The following is a 27,943-nucleotide window of genomic DNA, read 5'->3' as shown; positions in this document are numbered from 1 at the left end:
CCCGACAACATGTACTTCATCTAAGAATTGATTTTATAGGGCTAGGAAGACAGCTCACTGATCAAAGAACTGATTTTACAGATTTGGTAGTAAAGGTTAAGAATCTGTACAAAAGAAGGCCTATAAACTGAGTAGAATCTAAATTAGATTCAGTTAACTTAAATGTTTTAAAAATCATTTACTATTTTATTTATAATTAGACCAGTATGATTATTTGTGGTTAACTACACAAACATGAAACTAAATCTAAAACCAGCTAAATCTCCAACTCATTTTAACATAGCACTCACTCCAATAAAAAGCTAGATGTCACATTTAGCCTCAGCAGCACACAAGCCATTCACAAAGACACTATACTAAAGAAGCCTGAACTGACGTGAAGTTTTAGACAACCTGGCAAGAAGAGCTGCATGGTTTTGTAGCTCCCTTTAAGATCAACTTAACAGTTCTATAAAAAACACCAAGGAGAATACATTCAAGTTAATGGAAACAAGTCTTTATTAAGTAACTTTTAATATCAGAAAAATAAAACTCTTATAATTCTCTTTACAGCAAATATATAATATCAGTGCTTTGGCCATCTTAAGTTAAAGGCCCTTTATCATAAAATATATGGTTTTAAACTTTACTCAAATTGAATTTATAATCCCTATGACTTCCCTACATATACATAACAAAAGAGTGTAGTAAAATTAGCAAATACTAAACTATATTGATAATTTATCATTCTTAGTTTGTGGTTTTTAGAAACAGTACACGCACCTAATATATGTCGACTCCTTGGCTTATTAGTTGCAGTGTACGATGCAACAAAATACAAAGTACATGCTTGGTGAACATTCGTTCATATCTACAAGACGGTAGCTAGAGATTAGGTTTCAATACTGACATTTAACTATCCTACAAGCAATTAGCATTACATCATAATATGCCATCAAGGCAACTTTTTTTATACTGAAAAAAATCAAAATAAAAACCGTTATTTGTAAACTTTTATACGAAATGTAACTCTTCAAGTGGAAATAAAAAATAAAATTTGTCTATTTACTATTGAATACATGTAAGATTTCAATTTTTGTTATACTGAGAAAAAAAGCTCTTTTTGTTGGGAAAATAACGCTTCAAAAAATAATTAGTACAAAAACCCACCAGTAAGTTTGTCCTTTCAATGCCAGCAGAGATTTGGGGACATACTGAGGATGAAGACATCCACAGGTGAAATGTACAAGTGTATTTAAAAGAAATTTTTCCTTGTGATTGGAAACAGTTTTGAAATGAAGTAAACTGATTGGAGGTTGTCACAGCTGCTTTCATGAATTATGCCAAGGGCATTATTATCTCCCTCCCCTTCCCCTAAATTACTAAAAAATAAAAAATATATTTATAATGTGCAAGACAAATATGGATTGAACATAAAATGTTTCACATTTTGATCTATAGTCTAAAAATTATTTAATAGCTTGATCAGACTAAGGAATGGAATGTTCACATCCTCATTTTCAGCCAATACAGATGCATCCCAAAGCCTATCCTGAAATGGGAAAACCCAGGTGGCCATTCCACATTCACCAAGGGAGGTAATGGGCAGGAATTCACCATGGAGACAACTGTAATTCCTGATCCACTGATCAAACCAGCCTGGAGCACTCTGGGTGAGATGAAAGTCAATGTAGCCGTTTTTTCCAAAATTATAATCAGTGATCTAGTCACCTGCCACCAGCCCTATTGTTACCAGTAAGTAATCATAATGCATTAAAAAGTTACTTGCAATCCTGCAGAATTAGGCATAAGTTGTTGTAAATAAAAAACAAACAAACCTGTTTTGTCAAAACTGGCAGTGTAAAGAAGGCAGCACTGGAAGTGTCTGAGTCATCTGTAATGCCAAGTACCCTCCATCAACTCTAATGTGGCTGGGCTTTGGGACCCACTGTCTGGGATCTCAGATGTATACACTGCTCATAGGTCACACAACCTATGGTCTTCATTCAGCCAAGTTCAACTTCAGCAATTCTTACACAAGCTATGTCTCTGAGTCTACAGGATAGTATTAATAATTCAAGAGACCACTTAGGTTTAGTGTTACCATAGCAGCCTTTTATAAGTTTACTAACAACTTTAGCCTAATCCCAATAAAGCCTGATAACAGTCATAAGAATTCATTAGGAAGTTTACTGGGGGTACCATTATACCCATGCCTTTACGAGTCCATATAGAGATATAGTATTTATGTATATATATATAGTTAAGAGTGAATTTGGATTGCCTGAGTAACAGCTGTCTGGCAAACTGGACATGATGGCGTTCTCTTTTCACAGATCTTGTTGGCACATTCCATGCAGAAGAGGTTGTGGCCGCATGGAACTAGGGCAGCAATAACTTCATTTTCAAAGCAGATCACACAGTCGTGCTTTCTTCTTGATTCTGGAGGTGAGCTAGAAGTGGAACCACCATTGGAAGAGGAGTAACTATTGGTACCATTAGAAAAAGCAGGGATATATATTGGAAGGCCAACATGGTTGCCTGTACTAGGCGGGTCGCTCCTAACTCTCCGAGCAAGTGGGTGTTCTATGCTCTCAGGGAAAGTAGGAGACAGACGAGGAGTAGATGGCTGACTTCCTCTACGCTGAGTCTTCATGTTACCAGAAGGATCACTCCCAAAGCCAGAGAGTGGGTTAACTGGTTCAAATGGAGTCCAAATAGTTTGGGCAGATGTTGGTAAAGAGTCAAAGGCAGGAGAGTCAACAGCAAGATCTTCTGAGCCTACAGATGGTAGTGTATCTCCAAACCAAAAGTTTCCTGTGCTAAATGGGCTTGTTGGACTAAAGTCGGCCAGCCTATTGCTTCCAAAGTAGGAATCTGTGGAACCACTTCCTAGAGAACTGGAGCTATCATTTCGATAGTTGGAAATCATTCTTGCACGGCTAGGAGGAACTGGATTGGAAGAGAGCCATGCAGAGCCCAGACTGCCACCTTCAAAGCTCACGTCGGTACCATTGTAATGGAAATCGTTTTCTTCATTGAGCTCTATGTAGTTTCCTGTACGCATGGCAATATGCATTTCTATTTCTTCCCGTGCTCGATCAACATTCTCTGGCATCCCTGTCACTTCAAAGACAGGCTCCTTATCTCTGCTTGGAGTTACAATGTATGTGTGGGTCTGCTGCTGAATTCTCTTAATTGTTGCTCCTTTGGGTCCAACCACTAATCCCACCACACGATAGGGGACCCTGACCTGGACGGTGGTTTGGCCAGGCAGATTAGGACTACATGATAACCCTCCCAGGGCAGGGCCATTTTTGTTTCGAGATGCACGAATCATGGAGAAGTGCTCTGCAGCTGAAAGGATTTCTCTTTTGGCCATGGCAACATCTTCTTTCCGTCCAGTGACAACAAAAATGGGCTCTTCACCACGAACAGGAGTCTTGATGTACGTGTTTGTCTTGGCTCTCAGTGCTTTAATTTTACAACCTGTCAAAAGGAACATATTTCAGAAAAGTCAATACCTACTTACAAAATATATGTAAAGACAAACCACAGAAAAGTGCTTTTCCCTACTTCCACTTTACTGCAGCTAGATGTGGAGGTGTACTTGTCTAGTGGTCTCATTGGGAAGGGGGGCACCTCTACTATGAGGCTGCAACTCAGCATTCTGACTGCTGCTTCTTACTAGTCATTTTAAATGTTGCACAGTCATCCATGCCATGAGTATATTTAATTTTTAGAATACTAGTAATTTATTACGGTGCCAAGGTGTTGATGGCACAAAAACATCTGAGTGCACGAGAGATACTTAATTATTGTGTCACTCGATCTACAAAGTAACTGGTCAAGAACAGGATCATTAGATGCATTTTACTACTAAGGAAACTAAATAGAAGTTCAGAAAACAAGTGTAACATGTCAAAGTTCTAGTAAGTGGCAGAGTCAGAGTCAAGCCCTGTTCAAAATCCATGGTCCTTTCATTAATGCAAGAACTTCTGTTTTCATGTGCTCTATGAAGTTCTTTGTCTTTTACTTACTTATCTTACCATGTGAACTTAGTATTACTTTTGAAAAACCCAACTGATGACAACAAATAAATGTACAGCTAGCAGGCCATCCTACTGCTTTTCCCAGTTAAATTATAGAGTTTATTAAGGATTGTGGCTTATTCCCACCTAGTTTATGCTAGTTTCATTCAAGTGAGTAAATTATTTATGTTAACTTATTAGAAATTAGAAAATTAAAAATCTAAAAAGGCACTTGTGTTTCTATGAAAATTAACTATAGTTTTTTTTTGGTTGGTTTTTTGAGGTAGGGTCTCACTCTGGTCCAGGCTGACCTGGAATTAACTCTGTAGTCTCAGGGTGGCCTTGAACTCACGGCGATCCTCCTACCTCTGCCTCCCGAGTGCTGGGATTAAAGGCGTGCGCCACCACGCCCGGCAACTATAATATTTTTAAAAATATCAATAAAATGTGTTTTAGGAGAAAAAGCTGCTGTTGAATTATGTCTGAAACAAACATAAAAGATTAATTTAAGAAAAGTAACAAAGATTTTTGTGCCCTCTGTGAAGTTCTTGATCCATTCAAAATAAATACTGAAAATTATAGAAAGCTGCAAAAAGGACTAACTACTCTGACTGGCAGACCCAAGCAGACAAATGGCCTTTCCCAAATTCTAAGTGTAAGTTAAAATGAAACGTTGAAGACATACATTTAACTTTTCATAATTCCCAATTTTTGAGTAACCATGGAATAAAAGTGCTAACTATGCAGACTGAGGTCTTCAAACTGCCAAATACAGGGTGGGAATATATGACTCTGGGGTACGGTTTTCAAAGATCTTAACATGAAATTTGGAGAAAAAGTTATTCCACCTTTCCCTCTCCTTTATTTTTTAAATTTTATTTATTTAGACAGAGAAAGAGGGAGAATATGAATATGGGTGCACCAGGGCCTCCAGCCGCTGCAGAGGAACTCCAGATATATACACCATTTTGTGCATCTGGCTTTATGGGGTACTGGGGACTCAAACCTTTGTAGGCAAGTGTCCTAGCCACTAAGTAATCTCTCAAGTCCCTCCCTCCCTTTTATTTTGTGATGTGTGTGTATGTATTTGTATGCTTCTCCTGTGTACACACAGCAAAGACTAGAAGATTATGTCGGGTGCTCCCCTCTACTGCTCCTCTGCTTATTTTTCTCAGAGCTGCCCAGCAATCCTGTTTTTGCCCCTATCAGTACTGGGTATAGGCTTGTGTGGCCTTGCCTTCCTAGGTGCTTCATTTTTCTTATATTTATTTTATACCTTCAGACAAGGTAAAGTATGTTCAGAGTGGTATGGCCATAGGGCATTTTATGCTTTCAAAAATCTTTCTAATGGCTACATAATATAAGGAAAGAATTTAGGGCTGGGAAGACAGCTCAGCTGATGAAGCACCTTCCTTGAAAGCATGAGATTCTAAGTTCAATCCCCAGAGTCTATTGGGCATGGTGGTGTACCATACCCTAGCACAGGGGAGGGAGAAACAGGTGGGTCCCTGAGGTTAGCCAGTGTAGCCTAACTGATAAGCTCTAGCTCTTTCTACAGTGAAAGACTCTGTATCAAAAAAGGTGAACAGGGCTGGAGAGATAGCTTAGCGACTAAGGTGCCTGCCTATGAAGCCTGAGACCCAGTTCAATCTATCTCCAGATCCCATGTAAGCCAGATGCACAAAGGTATCACAAGCCTCTGAAGTTCAACTGCGGTGGCTGAGATCTTGGCTTGGCAATTCTTTCTCTCTTAAAAACCAAACAAACAAAAAAACCCAGGTGGACAGTGTACTTTAAGAATTATACCTGAGGTTGCCTTTTGGGACACACACACACACACACACACACACACACACACACACACGCAGAATTTGAGACTTAAGTTACTAAAACTACATCACACATATAACTTTAGGGCTATATTCCACTGAGAAGATTATGGAGGGGAGAAGAACCAAAACCAGCACTGTTAAGCAAACCACTTATCGTAAGGGCTAATGGGAAGGGAGGTGGTGATGGGAGGTCTATCAAAGAATAACAAGTAAAACTGAAGCTACTATAAAATGAGAAAATGTGAGTACTGTGGTGAACTTACATCTACAATGAGGTATAGGTAATATAATAGGTACTGTAGGTTTTTATTTGAGCAAAAGAAGCGTTAGATTTGCTTTTATTCTACAATAGAAAGTGAACATGGATGTGCTGGAGAGATGGCTTAGTAGGTGCTTGCCTGTGAAGCCTAAGTACCCAAGTTCTACTCTGCAGATCCCACATAAGCCAGAAGCACAAAGGTGAGACAAATGCAAGCTCACACATGCCCACTACGTGGTACAAGTGTCTGGAGTTGGATTATAGTGGTTGAGGCCCTGGCACACCAATTCTCTCTCTAATATAAAACAAAAAGATAAAAAAGCGAGTGTGGACATCACAGTAAGAAGTCTTAGATTTACACAGTCAAGTCTTCCTTATTTAATAAAGTAGGTATTGCCTGAAGCTGAGAACTGAGATCACATTCCTTGGCTAGTGATGTAACTGACAGATGCCTAAGACTGAAATCAAAATGCCTAATGGTTCACTTACTCAGGGAGTTGTGATTATTACTTACTTATTAGAGTTTATACAGCGACAGACGTCAAGAAGACTATCTGCTACATTACTAGTTACAAGGTATCCCTGATCATCCTGTGGAAAAACACTGGGCAATCCCCTTTTAAATTAACCAATTTAGTGCATATATCATGTGTTGGGGAGGGGGTCAGAGGTCAACTTCTGGTTGGGTCCTTGCTTTCCACATTTTGAGATAAGGTCTCAATGTATAGTTGATCCTTCCGTTGAGAAATGTCTGAGAAATTCTCCCTTCTCTGCCTCCCTTTTGTAGTAGGCATCCTGGAATTACAGAAGCCAGTTACTCAAGAGTTGCATGTATAGTGCTTTATCCTTTGAGCCATCTCCCAGCCACACACACTGCAATTTCTTGTAGGCGCGTGCGCGCGCACCCACACACACACAAGAATCAGTTTAAGAGTGTAAGTTTATTTCCTTTCAGCCTTTCCTAATATCAACCAACTGAAAACTGAATTAACAAATCTCTCAAAAAAATACTATTGAGGTCTAGGACCAGAGCTCAGTGTAGAGTGCTTGTCTAGCATGCACCAGGCCGTGAGTTTAACCTCTAGCACCACAAACAAACCAGAAGAAAACAAAACGGACACTAAGTAACTTAAGTACTTGTCAATCACAAGTCAGAGGTGAGGAGGACACTCTCTGGCCAATGACTGGTACTAATAAGTATTTAATATGTGGCTTGTTGAAAAGACAGAACAAGGAAACTCAGGAGGAGAGGACAGGTCTACCTTATCCGAATGGGTCTGGAGGTAGGAAGAAGACAGTACAATCAACCCTTTAAAGGTATTGCCAGTAAAAACAGAGGAAGGTATTTCTCTCTCCCAAAATTGTATACAAGTTTTATATAGTTTAATATAGATTAAAACTACACGAAACTCATAATACTCTTTTGTTTGTTTTTAGAGGTAGGATCTTACTCTAGCCCAGGCGGACCAGGAATTCACTACGTAGTCCCAGGTTGGTTTTGAACTCACAGTGATCCTCCTACCTCTGCCTCCCGAGTGCTGGGATTAAAGGTGTGCATCACCATGCCCAGCCTCATAACACTCAAGTTATGAGTTCCACACAACATATGATTCCAAGCATCATGTCATAAAGTTGCTGACTTTATGAATGGCAGTTCTAAAATAGAGGAGAGAGAAAGAAAGAGAATGGGCACTCCTGGGCTTCCAGCTACTACAAACAAACTCCAGATGCATGCACCACTTTGTGCATCTGACTTCATGTGGGTGCTGGGGGATCAACCCCAGGTTGTTAGTTAGGCTTTGTGGGCAAACACCCCAAGCCAACTTTCCAATTCTGAATGGCATGTTTTAAAAGATGACATTAGAGCCTAGGGAGATGGCTCAATGGTTAGACATGTGCTTGCAAAGCCTGTCATTCTGGGTTCAATTTCACAGCTACCTACATAAAGCCCGACATTCCTGGCACCCACCCACCCCTACACACAAATAAAGTCATGAAGGTACTGTTAAAATTACAGTAAACTTAAAAGCAATCAAATTCACTTACATAGTAACTGAACTGTTATTTTCACTCTGAGCTTGTCAAAGATCAAAAGTTGTATAACACTACAGAGTAGGGACAAAAGCCCTCACATATAACTGGAGAGGTTATGGATTATGCTGTCTGGAGGGAAGTGTATCAGGATAATCTCATGCCCCACAATTCTATTTGTAGAGGTGAACCTGGAGTAACACTGGTACAGATGCAAAAAGTCCTCAGTATGGTCTTACTTATTGATAAACTAAACATACAGAGCTGTATAAAGGAATATTATAAACATACAACTAGTTGACTTAAAGAGACAGGGTTATGAATGAGGTTTGCTTTTTTTTAAATAAATAAGCATAGCTGGGCATTGTGGTGCGTTTTTTTAAAAAAAAATTTCTTTCATTTTACTTTATTTGTAAGCAGAGAGAGGGGTGGAGGAGGGAGGGAGGGAGGGAGAAGAGAGAGAGAGAATGGGTGTGCCAGGGCCTCCAGGCACTGCAAATAAACTCCAGATATTGTGCCCCTTGTGTATCTAGTTTATGTGGGTACTGGGGAATCGAACCTGGGTCCTTTGGCTGGGCAGGCAAATAAATGCCTTAAGTGCTAAGCCATCTCTCCAGCCTTAGATTTACTTTTCACTGTATACTTATAAAGATATATATTTTATTGTTCTTATATCAATGGCTAGTACTACTGCCATTATTTATATGAATTACAGGGCAAACTATTTCATAATCTCAAAGTTGAAGCTTTGCAACTTTAAGATGTATAAACTAATATTTTCTGATAGCTACAGATAAAAAACAACACATAGCAAGCTGTATTTGAAGTAGTCAGTGGACAGAAATCTAGATCCAAGATGTTCTCTCTCTCCACTTTAAAATTTTTTGTTTATTTTTATTTATTTATTTGAGAACGACAGAGAAAGAGGCGGGGGAGGAGGAAGGGAGAATGGGCATGCCAGGGTCTCCAGCCACTGCAATTGAACTCCAGATGCGTGCTCCCCCTTGTGCATCTGGCTAATGTGGGTCCTGGGGAATCGAACCTTGAACCGCGGTCCTTAGGCTTCACAGGTAAGTGCTTAACTGTTAAGCCATCTCTCCAGCCCCATTTTCTTTTTTGAAGCATTACTTTTAAATTTTTTTTGATAATTTTCATATATGTACATAATGTATTTTGATCACAATCCCCTTCCATTACCTCCTTTTGTGCTTGCTCCCTCCAACGATCCCCCCTTTTATCAGAGGGAGACTATCTTTTTTTTTTTTTTGAGGAAGGGTCTCACTCTAGTCCAGGCTGACCTGGAATTCACTTGGTAGTCTCAGGGTGGCCTTGAACTCACGGTGATCCTCCTACCTCTGCCTTCCAAGTTCTGGTATTAAAGGTGTGTGCCACCATGTCAGGCTTGAGACACTTTATTTGAACATAAGTGATTTAGCTTGAAGTTAGTTGTCCTAGGCCACTATTTAACTTCTTGGGAAAGGGAAGAGAGGCAATCTTTCTACACAACCATCTACACTAGGTGGTTTGCCTATGTTCTCATCAATCCTCCGAACAGCCCTGAAGACAGGCATTACTGTCAGGGGAGGCAGTCGGAGGTAGAAAATGAATTAAAACAAAGTACAATGATACATGAAATATAAAAATATGAGACACACGAACATGTATGAAAATGCTCTAACGAAGCCATTATTGTATATACTAATTTAAAAAAAGTAATGAGGATTAAATAAAAGCATGGGCTGAAGAGATGGCTTAACAGTTAAGGCACTTGCCTGCGAGCCTAAGGATCCAGGTTTGATTCCTCAGTACCCATTGAAGCCAGATGCACATGGTGGCACATACATCTGGAGTTTGTTTGCAGAATGGCATGCCCATCCTGTATGCCTCTCTTTTTCTCTCTCTTTAATAAATAAAAATATTTATTTTTAAAGGAAGAAGAGAACACAGAGGCTTAGTTCCCTGGGACCCATGTCTCTGCCCTCAGCTCCTCTTCCATTGCCTACATTTTTTATATCCTTTTATGTTTGTTTTTATTTTTTATTTTTTGAGGTTATGTCTCACTGTCGTCCAGGCTGACCTGGAATTCACTCAGGGTGGCCTCGAACTCAGTTTTCCTCCTACCTCTGCCTCCCCAGTGCTGGGATTAAAGGCGTGCGCCACCATGCCCAGCTTTCATATCCTTTTTTAAAAAAATGATATTTATGAGAAAGAGACAGCGGGAGAAGGAGGCAGAGAGAGAGGGAGAAAGGGGGAAGAATGGGTTCACCAGGGCCTCCAGCCATTGGAAACTAATTCCAGATGCAGCGCCACTGTGTGCATCTGGCTTATGAGGGTTCTGGGGAACTGAACCTGGGTCCTTAGGCTCACAGGCAAGTGCCTTAACCTATAAGCCATCTGTCTAGCCCTTTCATATCCTTTTATAGAAACTAGTAATTTCCTGAATTCTGGGAACTATGCTAGCATAGTAAATCTAAAGATGGAGTTGTTGGAATCCCAACTTACAGCTGGTTAGTCAAAAGCAGACATCCTAACTTGGAGTTTGACTGACCTTTGAAGTGAGGGTGCTATCTCCAGGTATACAGTGTCAGAACTGAGTTTGAGACATACTCAGTTGGTGTGTGATGATAGATATATCAGAAGTCATATGCTGAAGCTGGGCGTGGTGGCACACGCCTTTAATCCCAGCACTTAGAAGGCAGAGGTAGGATTGCTGTGAGTTCAAGGCTACCCTGAGACTACATAGATGATTCCAGGTCAGCCTTGGCTAGTGTGAGACCCTGCTTCAAAAAAAAAAAAAGGAATTGTTATGCTGAAAGGTACGCAAAAGTAGGAAAAACACTAGGTTTTCTTTTTCCTGATAATCTAGACTCCCAGCACCATGTTCTACCTTATTGTTTTGGTAAAAACTACAGAAGTACGAACAAATTTCCATAGCTACCATCGTATCTCAGTTTGGAAGTAAATTCCCCAAAGTTTCTAGCTCACCTTGGCGGTTCAGGAACCTATTTTCCCTTTCTACATCACTGTTGCTGAAGCTGTCTTCTAGCTTAAAACCCTTGAACTGTAGCCAGAATTTGGTCCTCCCCACCTTGCTATACTCAAGAATTCTACCTTGCTTCTTGGGGTTAACAGAGCCTTTCCCAAAGTGTGGAAGGCTAAGACGGGAGTTGAAATGAAGAAAAGGAATTAAAATGATTGTGTCCCTGTGATACTTTGTATGCAAAGGGTCACCCCAAGCCTCATGGTTTGTTATGAAGCCTTGCAGTTGGATCCCCAGTTGGTGGTAATCTGGGAGGTGGAGGAGGTGTATCACTGGGGTGGGTCTTGAGGTTTATTATCCCAGGTCCAAGGCCAGTGCTACTAAGACTACTTCTACCCTGAGATGTGATGCCCAGCCTCTGCTTTCCCCACTACAATAAAAATAAAGCTTCCCCTCCAGACTGTAAACTGAAATAAACTCTCTCCTCTCATAAGCTGTATTTGATTGGGCATTTGTTCCAGCAACAAGAAGGTAACTGCTATATGCTCTCAACTGGTCACCTAAGCAAGATGTGCCCACTAGTGCAATAGTGGTCCGTTATGGGGGTAACCAGACTCTCTAATTGGATTTGGAGCCTACTCCATGGGACAGAATTCATGCCTCGTACTGAAAACCTAGTCAAATGGACTGAGAGGGTCATAAGCCCTAGGGGGAAGTTACTGTAATTGTTTGGCAAAATGGATATACTATGCTCACCAAAATGTGCTCTATACACTGATGTTTGTTGTTCCCAATTGTGGTTAGAGAAGTTTCTTTTTTTCAGATAGTTACTGCTAGGGGAACTAAAAAACAAAACAAACAAAAAAAAGACAATATAGAAGATGAAAGAGGGGATTCAGTGGAGGAAGGTGGGAACAAATTTTTAAAAAGGTTTAGTCCTCAAGTAGCCCATTAGAAGGTGGTAGAGCATTTGTAAAATAGGGCCTAGAAGGAGGGAGGTCCCCAGAGGGGGTTTTCTTGAAGGGAATTGTGGTACCCTAGGGTCATCCTATCTTTTGCTTCGTGGCTATGAGGTAAATAATCAGGATCTGCTACTTGTGCTACCTTCACCCAAGTGCAAACAACTCCTGAGCTTGAGTTAGAGTCTCTAAAATTGTGATCCCCAAGTAAACTTTCTTTTATTAATATTAATTAATGAAATAAAATGATTGTGCCTTTGGTGTTTTTCACAACGTGAATTGCATTATCAGTTTTGTGTTTTGCTATCAGCATAAACAAATACAGGGCTAGAGAGATGGTATAGTGGTTAAGGCACTTGCCTGCGAAGCCTAAGGACACAGATTTGATTCCCCAGCACTTGGAAGGCAGAGGTAGGAGGGGATTGCGGTGAGTTCAAGGCCACCCTGAGACTACATAGTTAATTCCAGGTCAGCATGGACCACAGTGAGACCCTACCTCGAAAAACCAAACACACACACACACACACACACACACACACACAGAGTGTGCATACATGCACCAGCATCTCCAACTGCTGCAAATGAACTCCAGACATATGTGCCACCTTGTACACCTGGGTTATGTGGGTACTGGGGAATCAAACCTGGATTCTTCAGCTTTGCAGGCACGTGCCTTAATCACTAAGCTAGCTCTCTAGCCCTAATCTCTCTCTTTTTAAAAATTTATGTATTTGCAAGTAGACAGGGCAGGGGAGGGAGGAAGGAAGGGAAAGAAGAGACATATAGATAGATGTGCCAGAGCATCCAGCTAGTACATATGAACTCCAGATGCACACGCCACTTTCTACATCTGGCTTTATGTGGGTACTGGGGAATTGAACCCAGGTCAGTAGGCTTTGCAGGCAAGCACCTGAATCTCTGAGCCATCTCTCTAGTCCTACAACTTTAAATTCTTGATCTTTCTGTCTTACCCTGTCTAGTACTAGTACAGGTTGTGCCACAATGCCTGGCTGACAGGCAGAATTCTAATAGCTTATGCCCCAGATTCCTAGCCATTGCGTACACACACTTTCAGTAAATCAAACGCCAATACAGGTATTCCTGGCAAAGTATTTGGTAAATGTAATTATGGTCTAAATTAGCTATTTTACTTTTAACATTTTATTTATTTATGGGGGGGGGGGAGACAGAGAAAGAATAGGCCCAACAGGGCTTTCAAACACTACAAAATGAATTCCAGACACGTGTGCCATCTTGTGCATGTGGCTTTACGTGGGTACTGGGGAATCAAACCTGGGTCTTTTGGCTTTGCTGGCAAGTTCCTTAACCACTAAGCCATCTCTCCAGCCCCATCAGTTTTTTTAAACTGCAAGATTATCCAGATTATCTGGGTGGCATTGACTCATCTTTCTGCGGGTCTCGAGGAGGAGGAAGTCAGAGATGTGGGCCTAGCCCACCACTGCCTATGGTGACCTGAGTGTGGGGAACTTCGGTGGCTTCTAGGAACTGGGAACTGGAAGAAAAGTAGAGACCCCTCCATCCTCCAACCCCAAGGGAATTAATTTGGCTAACAATGGGTTAGCTTGTGTGAGGATGTGAGCCCTTGATGAGGACTACATTCTTGGCTAACACTTTGATTTTAGCCCACTGAGACCATGAACAGAAAATTCAGACACACTTCTGACCTACAGAAACCAAGGAAATAAATTTGCGTTGTTTTAATACAATAAATTACCAATAATAATTACACAGCCACAAAACACTAGTATAGCTCTTAAGCAGTTTAAAGGGCTCCATGACCACAGCCCTATAAGAGCCAATAAACATGCCTGTGCTACACTCAGTGTTCTGCAAGACAGCCTGCAGGGCTTTCAATCAGAAACAAGCAGTAGTTTTAATACATAATCCTGTATTAATAAGGTATCATATAGAACTGTCATTAGTTCAATTAAAGCCAAGAAATATTTTTTTTCTGTTCTTTAATTGACTGATGATGCCATGAGTTAACACAAATGATCGCTTTAACAGCACAAAATTATTCTAAAATCACTTTATATCTGTACACATGTATCTGTTACATAAGTCTGACATGGGTTTCAACGACCTAATGTCAAGGTGTTAACAGGGCTGTGTTTCTTTTTGGTAGCCCCAGGAAATGATACATTTTCTTGCACACATGGATTGGCAGAATTCAGTCGCTGTGGTTCAAGGACTAACTTTACTTGCTGTTAGGGATAGACATTCCTTTATTTCATCCTCACTTCTAAGTCCCTTTGCCAACATGTTCAGTTGTCTCTTGGGTGTGGTGGGCAGATAGAATTGGACATTTTGGGATGTGTAGGATTACTTTGCCAATCACATTACCCTTTTTGGGTACATTTTTAAAATTTGAGAGCATGCTAGAGAGAGAAGAGGAAGATAGAATGGGTGTAGAATGGGTGTGCCAAGGGCTTTAGCCACTGCAAACGAACTCCGGACACATGCTTCACCTTGTGCATCTGGCTTATGTGGGTACTGGGTAACTGAACCTGGGTCCTTTGGCTTTGCAGGCAAGCACCTTACACCGCTAAGCCATCTCTCTAGTCCCCTCCATTTTTTTTTTAAAGTATCTCCTCCAAGTACCAGCTTTTGAAAGAAGTATTGGTTCATGGTAGTTATAGATCCCAATTTGGGAAAAGCAACCAAATGGCCAAGACAGAAGAGATAATGGTCAGGGAGAGTCTCTTTGATGAAACATATATTACAAGAGGATGACAGGATAGTATTATAATTATAGCAATAGAGCTATAAGCCAGGTGTTGACAAGGACTTAGTAAAGTATGTTCATGTTGAAGTGAGTGGGAGACAAATAAAAGTTGGTCTTACAGATTTGTCTGAAGGGCTTTGCCAGCCAAGGCATTCCTAGCTAAGTTATTCTTTCTTGGGCTCCAAGGCCTTTTATCCATCCTGTGATGAAGTTCAGGTCAATGCCTGAGCTTATTCATTCAAATATGAGCCTACCCCCAAAAGGTACAGGTGCTGCTTCCCAAGAGTATATAGAGCTGTGTCATTTCTACCTCAAGGAGCTCATTGACTGAATGGAAAAGTCACATGAGCAATACTGACATAAAATTGGACACTTTCATGAAAACAGGCTTACAAATAAGTGGATGCATACAAAAGGCTGTACTATTCACAGAACATGCAAAGGCATTAGAAGTAAGGCTTGAAGAAAGTGGTTTTGTCAGGTAGAAAGGAGCAGAGAAACTGCAAATGTAAAAGCAGGGAATCAGGAGCACAGGCTGGTACAGTGGGCCAAAGCTAGTTCAGTATTGAGAACTTCAAGTGACTGGGGAAGAGGCTGTACAGGGAGGCAGAAGTCCTCAATGTCAGACAAGAGAGCTAATTTGTAGGAACAAAGAATTTGGGGAGAGGAATAACAATCAGATGTTAGACTGACGGAAGCACTTATAAAAAGGTCCATGTGATGGATAATATTGTGAACTTGACAAAATCTAGATTCAACTAGGAGCCAAATCTCTGGGCATGCCCGTGAGGTTGTTTCTAGGGTAGAAAGACCCATCATATATGTGGGCAGCTAGGGACAGACTGAATCAAAAGAAGGAAGCTGAGGGCTTGGAGAGATGGATCAGCGGTTAAGGAGCTTGCATGCCAAGCCTAATGACCTGAGTTCAATTCCCCAAGTACCCATGTTAGCTAGATGCACAGAGCAGTGCATGCATCTGGAGTTTGTTCGCAGTGGCTAGAGGCCCTGGTATGCTCATTCTCTCTCCCTGTCTCAGTGTATTACTCTGTTGCAAATAAATAAAAAAAAAATAGTATTTTTATGTGCTTCCCTAGGCCCTGTAAGCCAGTTGAAGAGTAACTCAGCCAGGCTTGTTACAGTTTTCTTTAAAGGGTTAATACAGATAAAAGTTTTAAAAAAATTAAAAGATAAAAGAGGAAGCTGAGCACAGCCCACATTTCTCTCTCTCTCTGGTTTCTGACTGTGGATGAAATAACAGCTGCCTTCAGCTCCTGACTCCATAACTTACTAGTCATGGTGAACTGTACCCTAAAACTGTGACTCAAGTATTTTCTTAAGTTTCTTTTGGCAGGTGTTTTGTTGCAACAATGTATTACAGTACACACACAAAGAGACTGGGAGACTTACATTATCTGAAAAAGTATAACAATAATCAACAGAAAAATAAAAATGTAAAACTGAACATTCTATTATGTAGACCACAGCTACATCCTACTACTTATATCTGGTATTGCTGACTTTTGACAAAAATGAGTTTGCTTCCCACAAGTGCGAGCGCGCACGCGTGCACACACACACACACACACACACACACACACACACACACGCACACGCACACGGTGACTTAGTAACACTCAAACCCTTACACACTGTGTCTGTGTGCACATTTTAACTTTTGGTAGTCCTTTAGGTATCTTTCTAAAAGATGATAATTCTTCCCAAAGGTTTTGTTTGAATGAGGAAAAAAATTTCTACTTGAAAATCATTACATACATTCTTTGGCAAAAATGGGTTAAACCTGAATAGCTCATTTTACTTTCAAGAAAAATAGAATCCCTTGGTCTGAAAGTAAATTTCTTTTCCACTCCACATTAAATGGTAAAACTACCTTCTCTCATGTTTCATCTCCTAAATATGCCTTGTTCCTCTTCCATGTCTGATCAGATGTTTTCTCAAATAACCTCTATGACCTTCCCAGCAAACCCCTTCCTTGGTTAACAAAATGGCCACTCTGAAATGTGGAAATTGTGTGTAGTCTCTACAAACTCAAGAATAGTACAAATATAGGAATTACTCATCATAGCTACAAATATGAATCTTCTAAGGCCCAGTTCAAAGAAAGCAGCAGAAACCCTAATCATCCACAGGAAAAAATTCTAACTGCTTCCTAGTTTGGTCATTTAACCTGCAGGTAATTTCCAATGCTAATCCTCTTGGACCAAATTCCTCCTCTAGGAAACCCCTTATCCTTCTTCTCTTGAGTCTAAAAAGCACTTTGGCAATTCAGGTACTAACCATACCTCACATTTATGTATCTATTCTTTTCCTCAATAACTGCTTGTCAGAGTAAAGACTGAGAGTCTTTTGTATTGTAATCTTGGCTCAATTAAGTTGTGTGTAAGAACATTCTCTTATTGGGATATGGATGAGAAATGAAACTCCTTTTGTATTGCAATCCCAGTTAAAACCATTCAAGACTGTAAAGAGACCACCATGAATCAGCTTAAAACAGGTCATTAAACCTCTACCTCTTCTTCATGCTTCATTAATTGTTGAAAAGATTATTCAAAATACTGTACTAAAAATGTTTACTGGTCTGGAGGCACACAATGGTACAGCAAGTCTTAAACCATGCTTGAGGCCCTGGATTCATCCCTAGCACCCTCCCACATTCAGCCTCTGGAATAATTCCTCATACTCCATGTTTTCCAGCAAATACTTGCTTTCAACTCTTTCCCTGTAACAACATACCATTTTACATGCTTCACAATGTAACTAACAAGGTGAATCACACTATTTAATGATTTTATAAGGTCCTTGTCCCCTCAGCAAAGACTCAACTATTCAAAAGGTCCTTTTATGTCCCAAGAACTCAATTTCAACCTATCTTTAAAAATTGATAAATATTGTCAGAGGACAACCTTGTGTGTTGGTCCTTTCCTCCACCTTGTTTGAGGCAAGAACTCATGTTTGCGGCTAGCATTTGAAACAAGAGCTTCTGGAGATTCTCCTGTCTCCAATGCCCATCTTGCCACAGAACACTGGGATTACAGATACTCCCCACTGCTGTGTCTGGCTTTATGTGGGTTCTTGAAATCCACATTCAGGTCTTCAACACTTTCACAGCAAGTGCTTTATCCACTGAGCCACCTCCCAGCCAAAATTCAACATTTTAAATAATAAACTAGCTTAAGAATGCAATACGTTTTGGCTGGGCATTGGTAGCACATGCCTATAATCTCAGCACATGGGAGGTTAGCTAGGAGGAGGGTCAATTGTTCCCAGCCAGCCTGGGCCACACAGTGAAATTCTGCCTTAAAAAGTCAACTTCAAATGCACAATATAGGAATAAAACAGCTTGCCTTTCTAGGGCTCAAGGTTTTTGTTTGCTTGTTTGTTTCTTAAAGCTCTTTTAAGGTCAAAATTTTCTGAATTTTTTTTTGTTCAAAACACTTTATTCTCACTTTAGGGATCACTGTTAATAGTACAGGTCCACTTATATGATTTTAATTTGCTTATTATGAACATTCATGAGGATATTTAATGCCCTTAATCAAGTAGCATCTATTATCCTTCAAAAAAAAAGCTCCCAACCACAAGATCAACAGGTTCCTTGAATAATGGGTTGGGAATAAAGGCATAAAGGAATACAGTATGGAAGGCAAAATGGCAAATAGTAAAACAAGTTTCTAATGCAGCAATTTGGCTGAAATAAACAGCAGGCTACTACTTATCTCAGGTACTTTAACTGGTATTAGGGATGCAAAGATGACCAAGATTCAGCGCTGCTCCCATTACCTTGTATCATCTCCAGACATCAGAAAGATACAGTGTTTGAGATCCATTTCTCCATGCTGGTGTTTGCTGATGGTTTCTCCTTATCTACAGTTTACTGGGATAGGAGCTTGGAAGTCCCCTACTAGTAGCTTAAGACCTTGAGTAAGTTGCTTATATTCTACAGACCTGTTTTTCTACCCTTATGGTAGAAATAGGCATAGATCAAATGAGATTCTGCACAGTGCTGGGCACACTTGGATGTTATTAAAAATAAAGCCAAGGACTAAGGTTAAAACATTTTTAAAGATTTCCTCGATATAAAACATTGAGATTGTTAAAATATGACAAGATGTTATAAACTCTGCAGAGCCCAGCGGTGTGCAGTTGATGTGACTAGTAATTTGAAGTCTAGCTAACTTTTACGTGATTTTTAGGGGTTCTCTGAGCAAAACTCAAAATATAACATATGTACAAGATCAAATACTTCAACCTCATTTTACACATAATGAAAAGTGAAGTTAGAATTGCTCAATGTTAAAAAGTAAATAAAATAATTCCCAACTCCAAAACAATCTGCCTTATTTCCCTAGCTGATTTTAGGGGTACTGTAGAAATAACTACACATATACAAGGTATTTAAAGAAATACAAATTAGTTGGGCGTGGTGGTGCACGCCTTTAATCCCAGCAGTCAGGAGGCAAAGGTAGGAGAGCTGCAGAGAGTTTGAGGCCACCCTGAGACTACATAGTGAATTTGAGCTAGAGTGAGACCTACCTCAAAAAAACAAAAAACAAAACAAAACAAAACAATCTAAAATTCCCCTTTTTTCCCTTAACTACATTTGACAAAAAGATCAAAAACAATAAAGAGTTTCACACTTGTCCTTTATTAAGGCCAAATAACAATCAGTAGAAAATGGAAATCAGAGAGAAAAGACCATTTTCCTGACTAAGGAGTGTGATAATCATGTTCATGCCCTTTAGAAAGTAACAGAAATCTTAGAATTACCAGGCTAGGGTATAAATTCAGTAAGGTTTAATCTACATGGATGAAGTCCTCAGCTCCACCAATAAAACACAACAACGTAAAAATAAAAATTTAAAGTCATCTGTCTAAGTACCATATAATTGAATCAGGAATTTTTAAATGATTATCTTCCAAACTAATTCATCCTTTACCAGAAAATACATTTCTCAAACTCCAAATTTTATTTATCTTTAAAAAATACTTTGTTTGAGGGAGAGAGAGAGAAAAAGAGGCAGATAGAATGGGCTTCCAGAGCCTCCAACCACTACAAATGAACTCCAGATGCATGCACCACCTTCTACCCCTGGCCTATGTGGGTAATGGGGAATGGAACCTGGGTCCTTAGGCTTCGCAAGTAAAGCACCTTAACTGCTAAGCCATCTCACCATCCCCCAAATTTTAAATAAAATCTAACACATCTTATAAACTTCAAAGTCTTCAATAATTTGAGTTTAACTAATTTAGTGGCATACTATAGAAAAACTTACTAAAATTACAATTTTAGATTTCATCTAAAATTTGTTCAGCATATAAAAGAACTGTAGTAGTTATAAAATTTTTTATAAGCAGGGAACAGGCATTTATATGTAGTTTAAGTTTCCGGGGAGCAGGAGGACTGGGCCCAGGAGCTTAATGTCAGCCTGGGCTACACAGAGAGGCCCTGTCACTTTTAAAAGCAACTGAAAAAAACAGGGTTTTAACCTTGATGTTTGGTGCTGTCTAAAGCAGCATTTCTCACTGGTACTAACGGGGGATGGAACCCAGAGCCTTGTACATAGCAGGCAAATGCTTTACCACTAAGTAAAACCCCAGCAAGAAGCATTTTTTTAAACTGCCAAACAGTGACAATCATATTGTTTAAAACTACAATTCCATAGATCATGGTTGTAATGAACTTTCCAGCCCATTTGAAGTTGGTGTAGACAGCTGACTGATTAATGTAATGTAAGTGGTTATGGTATTACTTCTGGGTCTAACATTTAAAGACTTGTGTGTACTATGCAATAGTGTGTCACTGCCTGGCACAAACACTTTAGACGGTGACTGTTCTATTAACCTATATTCCTGGAATTAGTAAAATGAACAGAACCCCTGTGAATGATATATGACTGGTTGTTCTGTTGAAATGTTGGGTTTCTCTGCTAACATAGCAGAAGTGATAGGTATCTCACATGCTCTCTATCACCACTGGTTCTAGTTCTGTGGCACTGGAAGAATATAGTGTGAGAAACTCAAGACTGAGGAATGGTAAGCAGTGCTAAACAGAATGGTTCAAAACATTTGAGATTTATTTTAACAAATGTACTTATCAGTTTCACACGTCAATTTCTGTGTATCATTCAGTCTCCATGATAGGTATGATTATTATACTCACCTGCAGAAGAGGAATCCCAGAAGCCTAGGGGACTTAAAGGGACTGTCAAGATCACAAAGTGAATTATTGGCTCAGAGTAATCAGAATTCAGAAACATCTATGGACTGCTGGCTCCTTTCAGTATACTACTGCTGAATAGGGACCATATACCACTTTGGTATAGTTTTATGTTAAAACATACATTCTAAAATGTTTTTACATTTAGTTTAAGGTGAAAGTATTACGCTTCCCATAAATCCTTCGATTTACATAAGCATCAAAAATACTCAAAACCCAGCCAGGCATGGTAGTGCATGCCTATAATCCCGAGCCTGTAATCTCAGCACTTGGTAGGCAGTCCAGGCCAGCTGGCGCTGCACAGCTAGATTGTCTCAAAAACAAAAACACAACAACTACAAAACAACAACAAGAACAAGGAATATTCAAAACCAAATCAGCAATATATTGGAGTGTTATCTTATATCAAATGCTACATTTTCCTGAAAACTAAACATGTGGCAAATAACAATCTAGAGTACCAATCCATAAACATTATTGGAAATTTTTCTGAGCTGAAATCTCAGAGTAACAATTCTCAATTAGGAGGCTACTTTAATCATTTTTAGGTTGTTTATAATCAAGGAGGCAGAAACATACAACCTTGATTTACTACTTTATTTCCCTTTTCCTGTGGTAAATCACAGTAGTTCATCAGCTAAATAGGGAAGGAAGAAAAGACATTAGATTCCCCATCCATTTGTATATATAGCAATTGGACCCTACTTAATGGCTCTATAGCTAATATACACAAGCTATTATATACAAAATTTAAATTTAAAGCTCAAAAAGTTATAGTATCTAATTTTTAAAGCTAATGTACACAAATTAGCTGAGTTATAAATAGTGATTTTTAATTATGCAAATTAGAACTGTATTAAAATAAATGTGGCTTCTGTAGAAGAAAAACATCAAAAAGTTTTTTTTAAGCAAACTAATGTAGATAGCAATTATGTGTACTAGAAATATGGTTTTCTAACTCAGATGGTGAGGATAGAGCCTACTGTTCCAGAGCAGAACACACTTCAAGATGGAGACAGCAATGAAGAGTGGAAAAAATTTTACTGTTGATGTCAACCAACTGGTGTAAATCCAGATTCCATTATGTGCACAAATTATCTTTTGGAGCCTCAGTTTCTACTTAGTGGTGGCACTGGGGAATTAGTAGTCTCTGGCAAGGGGAAGGTTAACAACACCCTTTCATCCCTTGCTTTCAGTATTATCCTGAAGTTTTCTTCTACAGAGTTGTGTATGTAGTCTTTAAAATTTTTACTTTATTTGCAAGCAGGCAGGCTCCCCCCTGCCTGCCCCAAACACAGAATGGGCATGCCAGGGCCTCTTGCAACGCAAATGAACTCCAGATACATGCACCATGTTGTGCATCTGGTTTATATAAGTGAGTGCTGGGGAACTGAACCTGGGCTAGCAGGCTTTGTAAACAATCACCTTTAACTGCTGAGCAGCCTCCCCGGCCCTGTACATGCATTTTGAATGGGAAACTGAGTAAAGCAAGTTTTCTGTTTCTCCTGATAAAACCCACATGCATTTTATTATTGTTGTGTTTAAGAACCTGAATGATGTGTTCACTACAAGCAACTGAGACAAACTGGTACAAGTATATACTGTAGACACATAGAAATACACACACACACACACACACACACACACACACACACACATATGTATATATGTATATATATATAAACACAAGTCGGGCATGGTGTCATTTGCCTTTAATCCCAGCACTCAGGAGGCTGGGATTGGAGGATTGCTATGAGTTCATGGCCAGCCTGAGACTATATAGTGAATTCCAATCAATGTGGGCTAGAGCAAGACCCTACCTCAAAAAACCAAAAGACAGCAATTTATACTACCACTGAAGATCAGTGGAGCAAAGTAGTTTAATAATTAAGGACCAACTTCTAAATGGTGGAACATAAAATGCATTGTGTAACAGAATTAAACAGGGAAAAAAAACCTCTAACCCCTTTATTTTCAGCTACCTCAATTCATTAAAATTTCTGTATAATGAATAATACCTTAGCATATTTATACATAAATATTCAGACACTGGGGAACAGAAAGTTTATTTTTAAAAATATTTTATCTGACAAATACAGAAAGAGGCAGATAGAGAAAGAAAGGGTGCACCAGGGCCTCCAGTCACTGCAAACAAACTCCAGAAGCATGTGCTACTTTGTGCTGACATGGGTGCTGGGGAATTGAACCTAGACCCTCTTAAGGCTTTGCAGGCAGATGCCTTAACTGCTAAGCCATCTCTTAGCCCAGAAACAATTTTTTAAGAGTATATAATCAAAAACAGCTAAGACAGCCGGGCATGGTGGCGCATGCCTATAAACCCCAGCACTCAGGAGGCAGAGGTAGGAGGATTGCTGTGAGTTCGAGGCCACCCTGAGACTCCTTAGTGAATTCCAGGTCAGCCTGGGCTACAGTGAGACTCTACCTCAAAAAAAAACAAAAACAGCTAGGATAACCTTTCTAGACTTTGAAGTTAATGAACATACACCACCAATTAAAGTTGTAAACAGTTAAAAGTGAACATTTGTCTTAAACAGTTATATAAAGCTTTCAGTTCTAAGTCTAAATTACTCTCTGACAGTTAATATTTATAGTACAGTTAAGAATGGGTCTAGGAAGAACGGAGAGATGGTTTAGCAGATAAAGTGCATGCCTGCAAAGCCTAAGAACCCAGGTTTGATTCTCCAGGTCCCACGTTAAGCCAGATGCACATGATGGCGCATGCATTTGGAGTTCTTTTGCAGTGGCTAGAGGCCCTGGTGTGCCCATTCTCACTTTCTCCAATAAATAAATAAATAATTAAAATTTTAAAAAGTAGAATGGGTCTAGGAGTTCTACTTTAATTCACTTTTGGTCTCAATGCCTAATGACTACTAATCAGAACAAAACCTGCTGATTTTAAACCTGTCAACCACTGTTGAAGTGTCTTGCAGGCATTACACTTTAAAAAATAAAAGGGCCAGTTTACCATGTAGGCCATATGCTACAGGGGAGTAAATATGAGGTCAAATGCTCTGCTAGTTTTCATCACTATCAAAAGCAGTGGTTTGAGGCTAGGTATAGTGGTGTACTCTTGTAAGCCCAAAATGCTGGGGCTCAAAGGAAGATGGAGAATTGAAGGCCAACTTGGGCTACATGGCAAGATACTGTGGCAAAACAAAACAAATTTAAGAGCAGTGGTTTGTTTTTTCTGAAAGACACTGAAACCAGAGCTGAAGTCATCCATATCTCCATCTGTGACATAACTATGTCCAAAACCAATTAAGAGATGTCAAACAGAAAATTATGACGTTGTAATTAATGAATGAATGGCAAGAATGGGTGATTCTCCCTGTCCCCCCAACGTAGGGTCTCACTCTAGCTCAGGCTGACCTGGAATTCATTATGTAGTCTCAGGGTGGCCTAGAACTCAAGACCATCCTCCTACCTCTGCTTCAAGAGCACTGGGATTAAAGGCATGGACTACCATGCCTGTCAAGAATGGGTATTTGTCTCACTCTAGCTCAGGCTGACCTGGATTTCACTATGTAGTCTCAGGGTAGCCTCAAACTCATGGTGATCCTCCTACCTCTACCTCCTGAGTGCTGGGATTAAAGGCATGCATGACCATGCCCAGCTAAGAATGGGTAATTCTTAAGGATGAAAATTTAGGCTCCCCAAAACACATAAGAAAATGAAATGATCTGCCCAAGTTCACTTCAGACAGGTTTTCTCCCGAAGGTAAATTTTCATACTGTCAAAGGATGAATGTGAGTGAAGATTGTAAGTTTTACATTTAAAGCCGGGAGGCCTGCCATGAGTTCAAGGCCACACTGAGACTACACAGTTAATTCCTGCTCAGCCTGGGCCAGAGTGAGACCCTATCTCGAAAAACAACAAAAAGATAGAAGTCAATTTAGTCCTCCACAGAAGGAGTGAATATCTCACAACACATCTATTTACTAGCTGCTGGGTGTGGGATGGCAAGGGGTCAATGATCCACTAATGGATGGCACCAAACAGGAAGAGGGCAAGCCGGCTCAAGATAAGATAGAGGAAGATGACAAACTCCTAACAGCACTGTCAACTCTGGGAGAACATCAAATGCAAAAGAACAGTCAGCAAATGGTATTCATGTTCTAAAACATAAGTAGTTCACATTTATTAACCACTAAGCACAGCCCTACGAAAAACTAAGTTCACCTGATTTGTAAGCCCAGAACAGATGACATAAAATGTAATTCAGATGTATATAAACACCAAAGTACACAGTTAAGAACCACTGTATAGTGCTTTTAAGGGTATAATATAACACAGGACAAAAAAAAAAGTGTTGAATTGAACCTACAAGCTATACCATCAGGTCCTGTAGGAAAACTGACAAGTTGACATTCTTTTCCTAGCACCATAAGCGCACGGAAACAAGCTGTATTCACAAAGTGTTATCCTGCATGACATGCATTCTGCCCAACTGTCGCTCTTCCAGCCTTTTCTGGTCACTTTTTCCTAAGTATTAACAAAACCCTAGGTGATGTGCACATCACATCCAGAAGTTATTGCTACACACTTTCCTCATAATGTCAGTAAATATTTGCATCTTTGGCCAAGCTCCTGCCCATTCTCCAAGGCAGCCTGTGGTTTATTATACTGTAGTTAGTACCATTACTATTACATTAGCTTAGTGCTAGCCTATATAAAACTCCCAGTTTCAATAAATGAAGAAAGTTTGTCTGAATCAAAGTCACCGCAGACATTAACCTGGTACACAGCAACTCTGGATGTTCTGACAAGCCAACTCATCCTGGATCTATACATGAAATTATTATTTTTTTAAATCTCGTGCAAGTGAAAATTCCCAGCGGCCATCATACTAAATAGCTCCAAAAACTGACGAATAATGCATATGAAACTGATTAGTCAAGCGACCTGAATTAAGCTATTTTCTCTGTCCAGACTTCAGATAGGTTTTATCAAAATCTCAGAAGTGAGAAGTAAGCCACTTCTTCTACATGGAGCTACTGTTTCCGCAGACCTCTTATTTATGTGTACTTTTAGACCACTTGGGGAAATGAGATCATTCGGGAGGCAGCGCCATCCCAACATTGCTGTCAACCTAACAGTGAAGAGGCATGCATCAAACCAGGCTAAATGACATTGTAATAAGGCTGTGGTAGGTATTATTTCTTCTCTTCGTAAAAGTGGGAAAAGCTACATCAAAGAAATAGAACACTAAAAACGTTGGCTAAAGAGGTACTCTGGGCATCCCCTTCCCCCACCTTCACACACAGATCTACTCCTGGAATCCGAGACATAGATCCTTTGTCTGAACAGTGTGGGAGGAGTCTGTCTGCAGAACTGGTGTGCTGGCAAATGAAGAACAAAATTGAGTGAAAACTACGTGAACGCATAAAGTTCCTTAACTATCTTACTGTCCAGTTTTCCTTCACCGTGCACACTAAAGTGTCCTAGAAAGACCAATAATGTGCCTTTTCGAAAGGAAAAGAACGTCCACTGAGAACGTAAGACCAACAGAGTTAGTGAGTGGGGCTCTCGTCTAAGGCTAAGTTTCTGAATAGCGGGCGAGCGAGCGGGATCCCACTGGACCATCTCCTTCCTTTCGAAAAAGCTTCTACATACCTCCATTCTGTCCATTCTCATCTGCAGAAGCCGACGCTTCTACGGGACACTCGCCTATGCAAACTTGCAATTTCGGAGCTTTGCGGGACACAACCCCGAGCCCACAACTCCTGACACGGTGTCTTTAACCTTAACCTCGCCGAGGTCTCGGCTGCCACGCCAGCCTGGTGCTTCACGAACACACCGAGAAAAGTGACCGCCACCGGACTGCGTGGCCCAAAAAACTTAACACTTTTCTACCGGGCAGCCCGAGCGGCACAGCGTGGTTTCCGCAAGGTGCCCACTTCATCTCCCGGACGGCCCTCGGTGGACCCGGGGGCTCGCTCGCTCGCTCGTCCGCCAGGCCGTCTCCCGCCCACGCCGGGCCGTGCCCCCACCGACCTCTCCCCGCGCCAAGTGCTCACCCTGGCGTCCGACAATCTCGGCGACGTGCTCGGAGCTGGGCACCGGGACGCACTCGGTGGTGTTGACGCTCTTCCTCCGGAGCAGGGCCGCCTGCTCCCCGTTCAGGGCCGCAGCCGCGGCCGCCCCGCCGCCCCCGGAGCCGTAGGCGTGGGACAGCATCGCCGCCATCATGCCCGGGGCATCGTCCCCTCCGTAGAGCACCCCGGCCGCCGCCGCCGCCGCCGCCTCCCGCGCATCGAAGCCGGCCGCCGGCAGCAGCACCGACCCCAGGGGCCCGCCCGGGATCGGCTGCGTCTGGGAGGCGGTGGCCGCGGGCGGCGACAGCAGCAGCAGCGACGGCCGGTCCTCCTCCTCCTCCTCCTCGGCCTCCTCCAGCTCCTCCTCCTCGTCCTCCTCCAGCAGGTCTCCGTCCAGCTCCGCGTCGTCCCCCTCCTCGTCCTCCTCCAGCTCCAGGTCGGCCGTGTCCGAGGCCGCGGGCCGGCCGGGCTGCGCTCGCTCCTCCGCACACAGTCCCGCCGCCCGCCGGGCCGGGCCCTGCGCCGCCGTCGCCGCGGCCCTGAGCGCCGGGGCTCCGGGTTCCGCCGGGCTGGGGTCGTCGAGGCCTAGCGCGGCCAGGCGCTCCCGCAGCAGGAGCCCGTCCGCCTCGAGCTCCGGGCCTCCGGCGGGCGGCGGCGGGGGCGGCAGGGGCGCCGGGGCCGCCGCCAGGGCCAGGGCCGCGGAGCTGCCGCTCGGCATCGCGGCGGCGCGCTGTCAATGGCGGCGGCGGGCGGCCGGGCGGGTCAGGCGCGGCGGACGGCGGGCCCCATGGCGGACAGGGCCCCGGCCCTGCTCAGCGCACAAACACCTTTCCTC

The 27,943-nt window shown here is 41.4% G+C and overlaps 1 protein-coding gene across 1 annotated transcript; it reads right to left on the bottom strand.

Moving 5' to 3' along the window:
- Positions 1–480: 480 nt before the first annotated feature.
- On the bottom strand, positions 481–27,826 carry Mex3c (mex-3 RNA binding family member C). Its single transcript, XM_004667489.3, has 2 exons — positions 27,091–27,826; positions 481–3,468 (listed from the first exon to the last, which is right to left on the bottom strand). Exons 1-2 carry the CDS (start codon positions 27,824–27,826, stop codon positions 2,243–2,245), a joined length of 1,962 nt encoding a protein of 653 aa, XP_004667546.2. The 3' UTR covers positions 481–2,242.
- Between the last annotated feature and the right edge of the window lie 117 nt (positions 27,827–27,943).

Source organism: Jaculus jaculus, chromosome 2 (genome assembly GCF_020740685.1).
Source record: "Jaculus jaculus isolate mJacJac1 chromosome 2, mJacJac1.mat.Y.cur, whole genome shotgun sequence".
In the NCBI taxonomy this organism is placed as follows: domain Eukaryota; kingdom Metazoa; phylum Chordata; class Mammalia; order Rodentia; family Dipodidae; genus Jaculus; species Jaculus jaculus.
Note: the sequence above shows the minus strand (reverse complement) of the source record. Positions and strands in the feature narration are given on the sequence as shown.

Coding starts and splice junctions, on each gene's coding strand:
- Mex3c (XM_004667489.3), bottom strand. CDS start 27,826: ATGCCGAGCGGCAGCTCCGCGGCCCTGGCCCTGGCGGCGGCCCCGGCG. Junction 3,469..27,090: donor CGAGATTGTCGGACGCCAGG/GTGAGCACTTGG, acceptor TCCTTTTGACAG/GTTGTAAAATTAAAGCACTG.